Source organism: Hyperoodon ampullatus (assembly GCF_949752795.1).
Source record: "Hyperoodon ampullatus genome assembly, chromosome: 7".
Classification (NCBI taxonomy): domain Eukaryota; kingdom Metazoa; phylum Chordata; class Mammalia; order Artiodactyla; family Ziphiidae; genus Hyperoodon; species Hyperoodon ampullatus.
This window is the reverse complement of record NC_136920.1, coordinates 8,079,394-8,093,972: the sequence shown is the minus strand read 5'-3', so window position 1 is coordinate 8,093,972 and position 14,579 is coordinate 8,079,394. Positions and strand designations below refer to the sequence as shown.

The following is a 14,579-nucleotide window of genomic DNA, read 5'->3' as shown; positions in this document are numbered from 1 at the left end:
CAGGTTTCCTGTGAAGGTAAGCGTATCTGAGTTGAAGAAATGAGGTAATTTAGAGAAAAAAAGTAAGAAGGGAGCAGCGGGGTACGTGACTCATACAAGAACCCGAAGGTGGCCTCCAAACGGCGGATGGGTCCGAAAACCCAACTTGGGGTGTGAGTTGAGTGTTCGAGCGTAGGTGCACAGGGGGTGTGTCCGTCTTTGTACAGCATCTGGGAACAAGTGTCTACTCGCAAGGGTTTGTGTCTCTGGGGTCTGCGACCCCAGCAGGGGAAGGGACTGGACTGCGCGCCCTCTCAGGCCTCTGGAAGGTTCTGGAACGCAGCCCTAGCTGTGAGACCATCAGCCCCGGCTGGACGCTCTGCAATCGGATGCAACCGGCTGGGACTGGCTGCGCGGCGTGGTTGAGGGGCGGGGCGCGGAGGAGCGGCTCGCGGCCAGCGCGGTGACTCAGCACGGTGGGGTGGGCCGGGGGCGGGGCGGGGCGCGCCCACCCATATAAGGCTCCGGGCCGCGGCGCCTGGCGTCGGAGTTTTGCCGCCGCCGCCGCCGCTGCTGCTCGGTTCTGCGTCGCCATCAGTGAGTCCTGTCCGAGGGGGCTCCCAGGGTTTTGGGGAGCAGTTGGGGCTCTCGGGGGGCCTACAGCGCCCAGAACAGGGGATGCGACCCCAGGGAGGACGAGCGGGCGCCCTCTCCCCCGTAACACGCTCCTCCCAGACGCTAACAGACCTCTCTGCATCTTGCAGTGCCGCCGTACACCATCGTCTACTTCCCTGTTCGAGGTAGGGGCCTGTGACGGGGAGGGAGGGGAGGCAGAGGTTGGGGCTGCAGCAACCCACGCCCCTCACCCACCTGAGGGAGTCCCCAACCTCCCTTCTCCCTCCATCACGTGGCTACTAGCTCCGCCTTCCCTGTGCCCCGGAGCTGCCCCTTGCTAGAGTACGCAACTTCCCTGCCCTGGCCCGTCCCTCCGCAGTGTGCTGGGACATCATCGGGGGAGTCCTCACCTCCTTGGCTCTTTCCCAGGGCGCTGCGAGGCTGGGGTCTCTGCCCGTCCCCACACCCCGTCCTCCCCTCCCCCAGGGCGCTGCGAGGCCATGCGCATGCTGCTGGCCGACCAGGACCAGAGCTGGAAGGAAGAGGTGGTGACCATGGAGACCTGGCCTTCACTCAAGGCCTCCTGTGTGAGTACTTCTGTCGTATCCCGGGTCAGGGGCTGGGCACTGGGGGGCAAAACTAGGGTGGGGGGCAGCCAAGCTCAGCACCTCTGACAGAGCTGTGCATTCCCCCAGCTGTACGGGCAGCTCCCCAAGTTCCAGGATGGAGACCTGACCCTGTACCAGTCCAATGCCATCTTGCGTCACCTGGGCCGCTCCCTCGGTGAGTCCTGAGGCTGCAGGTGGCCCAGTCCAGGGTAGGGGTCTGCGGGCATCAGTCAGCGTTACTGAGCATCTGCTCAGTGTTGGCGCCCTGAGCCTCTTCCATTTAAATCAAATTGTCCTGCAACCCTGTGGAGCGGAGGTGAGTGGAGGTTACCTAACTTGCCTAAGCTCAGGCCCGGGTCTGTCTAGCAATCCTTGCCCTGTAGCAGGCCACCTCCCACGGAATTCTGAGCATGGACTCAGACGGTCCTTTGTTCATCCACATCCTCCTCCCTGGCCGAGGCTCACAGGCAGCCACGTGGCCTGTCTGGTGGGTCAGGTTGTAGTGGCTAGTCAGGCTCCCCGTCATGCTGTCTGCTCTCCCGCCACCCCAGGGCTGTATGGGAAGGACCAGCGGGAGGCGGCCCTGTTGGACGTGGTGAATGACGGCGTGGAGGACCTTCGCTGCAAATACGGCACCCTCATCTACACAAACTACGTAAGCACGGACACGGGGATGGTCATTGAGGGCAAAGAAAGAAAGGGGCTGGCTTCCTCCTCACCCTGCACAGCACCCCTCATGCAGCTCTGACGGATCCTTCCCTTGGGCTGCTTCTGGCTCTGCGGGGGTGTCAAGAGCCATTATGGACTGGACACAAGACTCAGCCTCCCTGCCTGGGCGAGGGACCCAGTCAAGGAGCAGGCGATGGCAGAATTGCGTGAGGACAAGAGACATCCAGCCAGAGGTGGTCCCTGATCCGCAGCTGGGGGAGGTCAGGAGCACTTCCTAGAGCCAGGTGCAGAGGAGGGGGGTCTACAGTCAGCTTCTAGAAGGGGTGCTGGCACTGTCGGTGCACGAGGTATCAGGCACGGGGCACGTTCAGGGACTTGGGACCAGTTTAGCAGAGGCAAGGCGTGTGTGCCTGTGTGTGTGAGAGAGGGAGGGAGGGAGAGCGGCAGGAGATGGAGCTGGAGGGGCAGCGGGCCCAGGTCCTGGAGGCCTTGAACCAGCTGGCTTGGATGCTCTCTTTGGGGAGTCTAAGCAGGGCGGTGTCTGTGAGATCCTGAAAGATCCTACAAGGCTTTTGCAACAGTCCGGGGAGTGATCGGGGCAAGAGTGGCCTAGCGAAGAATCAGCAGCTGAAATGGACAGGACATGGCAATAGCCTGGGGCCGGGAGTGAGGAGAGGAGGGGTGGGGGCTGGGTGAGTGGCGATTCACTGAGACGGGGCAGACAGGAGGGGACATCTCAGGGCAGAGGCAGGGCGTGCAGCAGTGTGAGGGTCAGGAGGATGATTCACGGTGGCATCTTTCTGGCAGGAGGCGGGCAAGGAGGACTATGTGAAGGCACTGCCCCAGCACCTGAAGCCTTTTGAGACCCTGCTGTCCGAGAACCAGGGCGGCCAGGCCTTCATCGTGGGCAACCAGGTGAGCTGGCCCTGGCCCGCCCCTTCCGCACCACCCTTTTCTTACAGATGGCAGACCGGTGCAGAGCGAGCACCTGAGCCATCGGTTCAGCAACGCTGGGCAGACCAAGGGACCGGCTCAGGCTCCCTGCCTCACACCTCCCACACCCACTGAGTCCCTGCCCCGCTCTGCCCTGCAGATCTCCTTTGCCGACTACAACCTGCTGGACTTGCTTCGGATTCACCAGGTCCTGGCCTCCAGCTGCCTGGACTCCTTCCCCCTGCTCTCGGCCTACGTGGCCCGCCTCAGCGCCCGGCCCAAGCTCCAGGCCTTCCTGGCTTCCCCGGAGCACGTGAACCGCCCCATCAATGGCAACAGGAAACAGTGAGGGCTTGTGGCACTCTGAGCAAGAGGCAGGGAGCTGCCTGCTTCCCTTTCCCTATTGGACCAATAAAGTTTCCAAGAGAGAAGCAGTGCTGTGAGCATTGAGTTTTCTGGGGAGGGGGCTCCCTGATCCTCTCACGCTTGGGGGAGGGACAGGCAGCTGGACAGGATACTTGAATCCTAAAACACAGAGTGTCTTCCTGGAGCCCTCAACCAGCTCTGTGTTTACTGAACTCCAGAAACAGAGAAAAAAAAAGAAACAGAGAAATCAACCATGGTCCCTGCTCTGGAGATCTCCATAGTCTACAGAGAACAGGCTCACTTAAATAAACATGCTTTCTGCTCTCAGCAGGCCACCTGCCAGAGGGCCTCCATCCAGGACTGCAGGAGCTGAGGGGCCCTTGGCTGAGGAGGGGCGTGGGGAGGAGCTGAGCCGCTCAGAGCAGCCCCGGCTGGGTCGGTGGGAGGGTCAGTCACTTCTGCTCAGATGGGGCTCTCCTTTCTTCCTTGTGCATCGTGGGCCCGGGAGCAACACTGGGCGATCCAGGTGGCTCGCCTTCTGCCTCCTCTCACCATCTTTGTTAGCTGGGCGAAGAGAATGACCCAGCCTAGGCGAGCTGGCTGTGGCGTGTCCACGGTGGGGAGGCATCGGGGTGCAAACAGGTTGTGGCTCTCGGGGCTCCCACAGATGGCTGGAGGGGAGGGCCTGTGGGAGGAGGGCCCCTTGGTGCAGCCTGGAGGAGCAGACCTTTCTCTGGGGAGCCTTGCCCAGCATCAGAGCTTCCTGCCCAAAGCGGGGAACCTCTCAGTAAGTCAACCTCTCTCATTGCTGAGAGAACTCAAAGTAGGTGAGACTTCCAGGAAATGTTATTTGAGGGCCCAGAGGGAAGCAGCTCTGCAGTGACTAAGGTGTCCTGCCTGCATGCTGCAGGGGTGGTGGGTTGGCAGAGGGGTACCTGCACCCATCCCACATAGAGAGCCCCAGTTTAGGGACCATTCATGGTGTCAAAGCAATCATGGCTCCAGCACCAGGGAAGCCATGATTCAGTTTGTGCCTGAACACCCTCTGAGCACCCCAGGAGTACAGAACAGCTGAGAGCAGTGTCATTAGGCAGGTGGCTGGGGAAACGGGTTAGAGGCTGGAACAGACATTGCCCGTGGGGGACATTGGCTTCAGGAAGTGTGGATCAAAACTAAGAGGCATGTATCCCTGAACCATCTATAGCTGCCCTTGCAAATAAGGATAATAATTGCTAAAGCTAATGGAGTACCTTCGATGCCAGGTATTATACTAAATGCTTTAGTATATTACCTTCCTTAGTCCTCACCACCCTTGAGTAGGTACTCTCATCCCTGTTTATGAATGAGGTAACTGAGTCCAGAACGTTTAACTTGCCGAAGAGTGAATAGAGGCACCAGCAAGGTTATCATCATACTATTGCTTGTGATCACAACAGGTTGAAAACAGAATGGGTGTCCATCAACAGGAGGCTGCCTAAGTACATTAGGTGCACACACACAAGGGATTTTGCACTGTGAAAAAGAGCAAGGAGGCCTGGATCAGGCCTTTTGGGAGCACGGGGCTGAGCCAACAGAGTGTAGCCCTCTTTGCAAGAGACGTTTTTGTATTGCTCACCAATGAAATTTGGGAAAATGACACTTTCCTGACCCCTCTGTGGTTGGGGGTGGCATATAACATGTTCTGGTCATGTTGGACTGTGGGCAGAGTGGGTGAATCACTTCCAAGGACAACACGGAGCAGGACACGTGGTGTGGTTGAGCAGTGGCCTTGTGGTTTTACACTGCTGGCATTTTACAGTTGTTTGTTACTGCAGCATAACCTGACCCATCCTGTCTGATCTATCCTTTATTCTCAGCTCAGGCTAAGGGAATCCAGTCACCTCCCAATTTTGTCCTGCTTCTGAAGGTGATCAGGGAAGGGGAGGGGGCTATGACTCGGGGGTATTCTCCCCACTCCAACAGTAGACCCCTCTGGCTCTCCCAGACCAGCCCCTGAGAGCTGTCAGTGATGGGGAACTGAGAAAATGTCTTCATCTGGGAGTGGAGGAAGACACCCAAGCTGGGGGAGGTGATCAGAGAGAGACTAAAGGGCCCAGCCCTCTCCTTGGCCTGGACATTTGGCTGCAGGGCCAAAGTGGGACAGATTCTCCTGGAGACGGCACCTGGACCTGGAGACGATGGCTAGGTGACTTTGGCCACTGGGGAGCGCGAAGGATGGTTTCAGAGCCGGGCCGGGCCTGCTCCTTCTGCCTGGGAGCACACTGCACTTGCACACCTAGTCCACTGCATCCCAAAGGCCCGCCCCCACGGACTGATAGAGACCTAATGCGCTCCACCATCTCCTGACCTCAGCACCTCCTTCACCTCTCTTGGAAACTCCACTTCCCTCCTAGCTGGTTCTAGCTGCCCTCTGTGAAAATAAAGACCAGCAAATGACAGCAAGCTGTATACTCAGAGCTGGCTCCAGCAAGGGAATCGGCCACTGCCAAAGGCTGGCTCAAAGGCAGGCAGAGGAGTGAGGAAGCTTTATGGGGGAAAAGGGAGACTTCAGCTGTGCCCTGAATGGAGGCTGTCGGCCCGGGAAGCTGTAGGTGGGCTAACTGGAAGTGGGGGCATTGTATGTCACTGCTTAGGGGAGCAGATTTGGCTTCCTCTGGTTGGTCCTAAGTTGGAAAAGGGGATAAAAATTAAGGAAGCTGTCACTTATTAATCAAGTCCTGGACATTTGGGGTGATTATTTACAAGGGTTATCGTCGGCTTCCCAGATTGTTCCTAGAGATAGCAGTCTGACTTCCTACAAGTCTGACCTATAATGGGCTGGCTTCCTGTCGGGTTACTGTAGATAAGAGGTTGGTTTCCAGGCAGGTTGCTGCAGGTCGTGGGTCAGATCTTTATCGATACACGGTCTGGCCATTGTCCGTTGTGTGTTCACTCTCCTCTTGCAGAGAGATGACCCCAGCTACAGCAACTGGAAGCCTTTTCCTCAGGCATTTACCTTGAGTGGAGAAATCCTGTAGGGGGAAAGCAGGAGCCCACACATTCTCCTTTGAGGAACAGTCCCTGGCTCATTTCTGGGCCCTGAAGGAGACTGAACACTCAGGGGGCACCAGAGGATCAGTCTGAGTTGCCCATGAGAACAGCGAGTCAGAGATGGTGTGCCAGACAGCACTGCTTTCAGGACACGTGAGGGACTCGGGAAACTGCAGGAGTTCGTGGTTCACGTTGCCAATGTGCCTGTACCTGCCACACCTGGCCTGGAGGGCCCTGGGGGCTAACCAGGAGCTGGGCTTCCCCAGGGCTCTGTGCAGGGCTGCTGCCTCCGGCCGAGGTGGGCAGCCCTGAAAGGCCCTGGAGAAAGAAGTTCTCCCCAGGGAAGAACTTTGAGTGGCATCTCTCACTGCCCACTTTCCCAGGAAAGAGAGAAGGTAAAGGTCAGCATCCAAAGTCCTGGGCAGAGACCAGTGCTCAGGAACTTGGAAGGGGCAAGATGCGACGGGGCGGGGAGCAGGGTAGGTAGGAGCTGGCGTTGAGGTTGTTGGCATAAAGGATTAAGGGAGGGCCTTAGGGTGGCCAGTGGGATGACCCTGCTGCAGAACAAGGCTCCAAACTATCGGGGGTGCTGACCTCTAGAAGGCTCGCTGCTTCCTCCTACCCCAGCCGACCCAGTGCCTACTCGGTGGGTTTCCAGGCACCTATTGATGCAGAACAAACTTGGTGGCATCACTCTCTATCAGGAATCCAGGCCGGCCGGCGTATGCCTGACGCTGCACAGGCCAGATCTGGCCTCCCGCCCTTGGCCACATGCAGTGGGCGGGGCCAGCAGCCTGCGAGCCGCGGGCGGGTCCCCAAGCTCCACTCGCGCCTCCGCCCAGCTTCCGGAGCATGCGCAGAGAGGTCCGTATCCGGCTGGGAGAGCAGCGGAGGCCTCCGCGAGAAGTGGAAACTGATCCAATGACAGGGTCTGTAGCCAGCAAACCTACCACGAAGTTTACAGTCCCCTCAGTCACCCAGAACTTCCGTCAAACTTCCTGCTCGCTCCTAACACGACAAATATCAATGGACAACAAACAATTGCCAGATATTTGAGGGAAATCTCTAACATAAAAGAGAGAAACAATAATAAACAGGAGGGGGAAAAGGAACTCAGAGAAGATAGAGACTGTGCAGGCTGTGCATGAGAAAACTTCAAATAAACTTTAATCAGTATCTTCAGGGAAATAAGAAAAGTTATTACATCTGGAGGATAAAAAGAGTCTATTAAAAAGAGCGTTTCGGGCTTCCCTGGTGGCGCAGTGGTTGAGAGTCCGCCTGCCGATGCAGGGGATACGGGTTCGTGCCCCGGTCTGGGAAGATCCCACATGCCGCGGAGCAGCTGGGCCCGTGAGCCATGGCCGCTGGGCCTGCGCGTCCGGAGCCTGTGCTCTGCAGCGGGAGTGGCCACAACAGTGAGAGGCCCGCGTACTGCAAAAAAAAAAAAAAAAAAAAAAAAAAAAAAAGAGCGTTTCCCGGAAAAATTAAAAATATGATAGCAGAAATGAAAAATCTCAGGGGCTTCCCTGGTGGTGCAGTGGTTAAGAATTCGCCTGCCATTGCAGAGGACACGGGTTCGAGCCCTGGTCCGGGAAGATCCCACATGCCGACGAGCAACTAAGCCCATGTGCCACAACTACTGAGCCTGTGCTCTAGAGCCCGCAAGCCACAACTACTGAAGCCCGCCCGCCTAGAGCCCGGGCTCTGCAACAAAGAGTAGCCCCTGCTCGCCTCAACTAGAGAAAGCCCGCGCGCAGCAACGAAGACCCAACGCAGCCAAAAATAAAGAAATAAAATAAGTAAATTTATAAAAAAAGAAAAAAGAAAAATCACAGAAGATAAAGTTGAAAAATACATATGAAGATAGAACAAAAAGATAAAAGCATGGAAAGATGAGAAAAACAGAGTATTATTATTTGAGGAAGTCTAGAGAGAGGGAGAGAAGAGGGTAGAAAAAAATCGTAGGGAGCAGATTATCAAATGAATAATACATTTTCTCAGGACTGAAGAAGATGAGCTTTCACGTTGAAAGGCACAATGAGTGCCCAGCGCATTGAATGAAGAAGGACCAGAGACTGATACAAAAGCAGATGGTGAAATTCCAGAGCCTCCAGAAGGCAAATGCAGACCCTGCAACCTTCCGGAGAGAGAAAAGCACCACACACGAGGGATAAAGAATTTGAAATCGCGTCAGGTATCTTGTGGTGGTGATGAAACATGTCCACAAGTACTTTGACGCTCCGGCATCTCTATGCCCTCCCGTGGAAGCTGGGCAGGACTTTGCTGCTGCCTCAGTGAACAGAAAACAGTGGAAGCCACACGATGGGGCTTCCCAGGCTAAGTTTGAGAAGGTCACACAGCTTTGCAGTTTCTCTCAAGACACTTGCTTCGGTCATTGTGCAAAAGGTCCAGCCATCCTGAGGCTGCCACAGAGAGAGCCCATGTGGAGAGACCAGAGATGGGGAGGAAAAGGGAGGGAGGGAGGGAAGGAGCAGTGATGAAGACACACCTGCTTGCAGCTGCCCAGCCCTGGAAGTGACACTCTTCACTTCTGCCCCATCCAGATACAAGGGGGCTCTGTGCCCAGGAGGAGGAAATAAGTTTGTCATATCTAGTCAGTCCCTACCACATACAACATCAGATCTATACATATACAGGAACTTGATGCGTGATAGCAGTGACATCACAAATACTGAATAAGTTTGAAGAGTTATTTAGTATTAGTAAAACTGATTCACCGTATTGAGAAAAATGACTGGATTCTCATCTCACGCCATTTACAACAATAAACTCTAGATAGATCAGTTGTTCTCAGCTGGGGGTGATTTTGTCCCCCAGATTATGCTTGGCCACATCTGGAGATATTTCTGTTGTCCCAGCTTATGGGGTGCTGCTGGCAGTTAGGGATGCTGCTAAGCATCTCACAATGCACAGGACAGCCACTCACAGCAAAGAACTGTATAGGCCCAAATGTCCATAGTGTCAAAATTTAGAAACCCTGCCATACGGTTCACCTATATGTGAACGAGAAAAATAAAATAATAACAGGAAAAAAGTAAGAGATTTCTTTATGACCTTGGACTGGGGATGAATTCCTTAAACAAGGCCCTCAAATGAACGAACTTGACTACATCAAAACTGAGTATTTCTCTTGTACAATGATGATTACTATTTATCAGATTATCGGATAGATGATAAACTCAAAGGAAATATATTTGCAACATCTGACGGGGGAGGGAGGACCAGTGGTTTATAATGTTGGAGATGGTGTTCCCACTAATCTTTCAGAATCCCCCCAAAGGGGGCCTTCCTGGTGGCGCAGTGGTTAAGAATCCGCCTGCCAGTGCAGGGGACAGGGGTTCGAGCCCTGGTCCGGGAACATCCCACATGCCACGGAGCAACTAAGCCTGTGCGCCTCAACTACTGAGCCTGCGTGTGGCAACTACTGAAGCCTGCACGCCTAGAGCCCCTGCTCCGCAACGAGAGAAGCCACCGCGATGAGAAGCCTGCGCACTGCAACATAGAGTAGCCCCCGCTCGCCGCAACTAGAGAAAGCCCGCGCAGCAACGAAGACACAACACAGCCAAAAAAAAAAAAAAAAAAAAAACCCCAAAGCCACAAAGACCATAAAAAACCAAACACACACTCCATCTCTCACGTATGTAGGAGACATCTGAAGTGATTACAGTTATGAGCTTCAATGCACCAAATAACATACCCTGACGTTCCTAAAGCAAAAGCTGATGGGAAGACAGGGACTTAGGCAACTGGAAACAACAAATGTCCAACTCTGACATAAGAAAACAGAGAAGGCACTGTCCTTTCAATTGCTCATGGGACATTTACTATAGTAACCATATGTCATGGCACAGAGAAAGTTTTAGAACATTCCAGGGGGAGAGAGAGGAACAGTACAGACAACAGTCTCTCATTATAAGGCAATAAAATGAAAAATAGCAAAACCCAGGAAACAAAAAGACTGCAATGTTTACAGTTATAATATTTATAAGTATATTTATAAATCTCTCTTAAAATGGCATGGGACTTCCCTGGCTGTCCAATGGTTAGGACTCCACGCTTCCACTTAAGGGGACATGGGTTCGATCCCTGGTTGGGGAATTAAGATCCCACATGGCGTGATGCGTGAGGCCAAAAAAAAAAAAAGAAAAAAATAAGGCACGTCAAAAAAGAAATCAAAACCAGAATTGCAGAATTTCTAGCTAATTATGATAAAGAAGCACCATAAATTGGAAGTGTTGGTCTGCTTGTCTCGATTATCTCTAGCTTTATAATTAATCTTGCTATCTGGCAGGGCAGATTCCCCCCAACCCTCTTGTTCCTCTTCAAAATTGGTTTGGCCCTTCTTGGCCCTTTGTTCTTCTATATCCATTTTAGAATCAGTTTTCCCAGTTCCATGAAAAGCCTTGATGGGATTTTGATTGGAATCGCAAAGAGTTTGTAAATTAACTTGGAAAGATGTGACATCTTTATGACATTAAGTCACCCACCTGGTAAAGTCCCCTCAACAGCTGCAGTACTGGCTAGAGGCAAAGGGAACGTGGGATTCTTGAAGGACGAAGGCAGCCGTAAATACTGGCTATGGCGTCATGACCCACTGCAGAAGTGGCGCCCCTCCATGTGTCCTTTGTGGCTCTGAGTTTTGTGTATCGGGAGGAAATTGTCTTTGGAAGGTGCAAAGTGGTCACGGGAAGAAGAACATGTACCAGAAGATGAATAGCTCAACCTGTCTCTAATAAACACTCAACTGGTTTTTCTTTTTGCTGATTTATAAGGTAGGGCCTGGTGTTTCTAAAAACTGAACTTTGAGTCTCACATTTCTAACAGCTTGGGATTAGTCAGGGGATGTGTAAGCTCTTCCTGGTATCTGTCCTCCCAAATAGCCGTCAAGGGCTACACGGGGCAAAGACGAGTCTAGAGCTTTTGTGTTAAGGGACAAAGTGGGTATAGGGAGAATGCCAAGGGACAACTTGGGGATGGGCAGAGGACCAACGTGGAGACACTCCAGACACCTAGACCTGACCTACTGTGTGTCTGAGTGTGGATCTGCTGCCAGGGAGGTGTCGGGGTGGGTGGGCTGATGGGACTGCACCGGCCCCTGAGACCTGTGCCCAACTGAGACTTCACAGGTCCTCCCTGCTGGAGACTACAGATGCTGCCCAGTGCTTCAGGACCAGAATGAGCCCAAGAGAGACCCTGAGACACGGGCAGCCTGACAGGGAGTGGTTCTCACGCCAGCACGAGAGTCTGCAGAGCATGTGAGGGCACCCTGCCCTGGAGAGCAGGGAAGGAGGCTGGGTCACATGCATCGTTAATTGTGTTGCTTGCCCCAAGTGCACTCACATTGTCCTGTGTGTACCTCACCAGCCATGACTGATCGACTTTACTTTTTCAAATTTAAATTAATGGAAAAAAAAAGAGAGAGATTTCCTGTTCAAGATATTAGAGTAGAACCTGAAATGCACCCTGTCCTTCTCAAACACATCAAAATCAGAGAAGGAAAAAAAGCGTTAATAATGACATTCCAACCACATAGAAATGAAAAGGGGAATTCTGGGTAGACTTGAAATAAGGCTCTCTTTGAAGGAAAGAAATAGGAAGAAACCCACAGCCTGGGGCGGGAGCTGAAGCCTTGTGACTTAGCCAGGAAGCAGGAACACAGCCAAGCCAAATGCACAGGCTTGGGGCCAAGTCCTCAGTCTGTACCCAGTGCTGGAGAGCAAGGCTGAGAGCCTTTAGTGACTGAGGCTAGGTCTCCACCAGGAGCATGAGGTAGGGGGACAGAAATGCCCTCCCTGCCAGGTCACAAACAGGGCCAATTCAGAAAACAGGAGTGCAGAATTTGGGATGTAAGTAAGTACAGAGGAAAGTAGTATACCTGTTTTTGTTTCATATTCAGCAGGAGGATAGACATATGAACTAGCTTTTGCTGGAAAAAGAAATTTTGTCATGACTGTTAAAAATGTAAGGGACGGGACTTCCCTGGTGGTGCAGTGGTTAAGAATCCGCCTGCCACTGCAGGAGGCACAGGTTCAAGCCCTGGTCCGGGAAGATCCCACATGCCGCGGAGCAACTAAGCCTATACGCCACAACTACCGAAGCCCGCACGCCCAGAGCCTGTGCTCCACAGCAGGAGAAGCCACCGCAGTTAGAAGCCTGCGCACCGCAATGAAGAGTAGCCCCTGCTCGCCGCAACTAGAGAAAGCCCTCGCGCAGCAACAAAGACCCAATGCAGCCAAAAATAAATAAATAAATAAATTTTTTTTAAAAAGGAAGGAAAAAAATGTAAGGAAAACCACTAAAAATAGAAATAAAATGTATAACTTTCAAACCAATACTAGGGAAGAGGGAATAGCACAAAGAAAACTCAGTTAATTCAGTAGAAGTCCGGAAAATAGAGGAAAAAGAAATAAAGGGAAAGAATGCTAAATAGAAAACACAATATAATATGGTAGATATATGTTCCAATGGCAATACCAATAAATGTAAACAGGCCAGACTCTCTTTTTAAAAGACAGAGATTGATTGAGTTAAAATAAAACAAAATGAAATTTAATTAGATGTTGTTTCAAAAGCCATCCCTAAAACAAGAGAAAGATTGAAAAGAAAAAGAAAAAAAACCCCAAATACTAATAAAAAGAAAGCTGGTGTAGCAATAGTAATATCAGAGATCATAGACCTCAAGGCAAAATTGTTAAAAGAGATGCAGAGAAATATTTTATATTAGAAAAAGGAACGATCCATCAAGAAAACAGTCTTTAAAATACAGGTGTTCAGGGACTTCCCTGGTGGTCCAGTGGTTTAAAATCCGCCTTCCAATGCAGGGGACGTGGGTTCAATCCCTGGTTGGGGAACTAAGATCCCACAAGCCTTGGAGCAACTAAGCCTGCACGCCGCAACTACTAAACCTGCGCACCACAGCTAGAGAGAAGCCCACATGCTGCAACGAAAGATCCTGCATTCCACAACAAAGATCCCGCGTGCTGCAACTAAGACCCAATGCAGCCAAATAAATAAATAATATTTAATAAACTAAAATAAAATAAAGTATAGGTGTCCAAAATTTGCTCAAGGAAATAAACAAATAGCCATAAAAGAAATGGAAATGGTGATCAGATCACTCCTAAGCAGAGCCCCCAGTTTCAGATGGCCTTACAGTTAGTTCTAGTGACACTTCAGGAGACGATAACTTTTACCCTCAGAAAACTCCTGCAATGTATAGGAAAAGGTGGAAAGGGGCACACCTCATTTTAACAAAACTGGAAGAGATCCCCTGGAGAAAATCTGAGCCGGAGCTGGAGAGGTCAGCACAGGCCTTGAGTGCCAGGCCCGGGGACTTGGGCTTTGTCCTGAGGACACGAGGGAACCACGAAGGGTCTCAGGCAGGAGAGGGGCAAAATGGATCCAAAGTTTACAACAATTCTGCTCGTTCCATGGTGCAAAGAAGTGATTGTGGGGGCTGAGACTTGAGGCTGGGGGACCTCAAGGAGGCTTTGCAAAATTCCAGGTGAAAGCTGATGGGTCACTGCCATGGGGCGGGGCCTGAAGGCACAGGAACAGGGTGTGTTCAGAAGGCAGAGTTGGCAGGATGCAGTGATATGGAGACAGGGAGGCAACCTGATGCCTCCCAGCTTCTGGCCTGGAGGCTGGTAGGGAAGACAGACATGAACAGTGGCATAGGATGAAACAGGTGAGAGCCAGGGTCTGGGATGTCTTGGAAGAGGGCTTCCTGGAGGAGGTGATACTGAGTGGAGCCTGGCAAGTGGGTGCTCTAGATGGGTGGGGACTGAGTGGGGGACAGGGTCAGGAGACCTCAGGCCGAGTTCTGGCAGCTGTGCCGTCTTGGGCAGGCAGCTCAGCATGGCTAATATACTCTGTCCTCTTCTGAAAATGGGGTTCGTCATTCCCATGCCCTGGGTTGTGGGAGGATTAAGAAGATAACACATGGCAAGTGCTTGGCACAGAGCCTGGCGCTGGACGAACTGGAGCTTCTGCCCCTCACTCTTAGTTTCCCACGGGCCCATGCCCAGCATCTCCCATCCACGGCATCCCCCGGCTGCCTTCTCCCCATGGCCTTGTGTTCCCTTGACCCCGTTAGATAGGGATGAGGAGAGAATCCACCCTCTGGCTCCATCTTGCCCCGCTTCTGCCACCCCAGAGGGAGGGATCCATGGACTCGGGTCTGAGCTCCAGATTAGCTGTGTAATCCCCAGCTCTGTCTGGGCAATCTCTTTCCCTGCCCAGGAGAGGGGGCCTGGGGCTGGGAGTCAGGACTGCTGGGCCCTGGGTCTTGTACTGCCCTACCCACCTGTGAGCCCTCAGACAAGGTGCCCAGGCTCTTGCCGCCTCTTTTGGAAACAC

The 14,579-nt window shown here is 52.7% G+C and overlaps 1 protein-coding gene across 1 annotated transcript; it reads left to right on the top strand.

The window, feature by feature from the left end:
• The first annotated feature begins 531 nt into the window (after positions 1-531).
• Positions 532-3,235, top strand: LOC307056040 (glutathione S-transferase P). The gene is made up of 7 exons (XM_079708457.1): positions 532-576; positions 744-779; positions 1,081-1,181; positions 1,290-1,377; positions 1,754-1,857; positions 2,679-2,786; positions 2,965-3,235. Coding segments are annotated over exons 1-7 (627 nt in total). The 5' UTR covers positions 532-575; the 3' UTR covers positions 3,154-3,235.
• Positions 3,236-14,579: the final 11,344 nt, after the last annotated feature.

Bases quoted from the DNA above. Each gene is read 5' to 3' on its own strand.
- LOC307056040 (XM_079708457.1), top strand. The intron at 1,378-1,753 runs GTGAGTCCTGAG...CCGCCACCCCAG, and splicing joins TCACCTGGGCCGCTCCCTCG to GGCTGTATGGGAAGGACCAG. The intron at 2,787-2,964 runs GTGAGCTGGCCC...TCTGCCCTGCAG, and splicing joins CCTTCATCGTGGGCAACCAG to ATCTCCTTTGCCGACTACAA.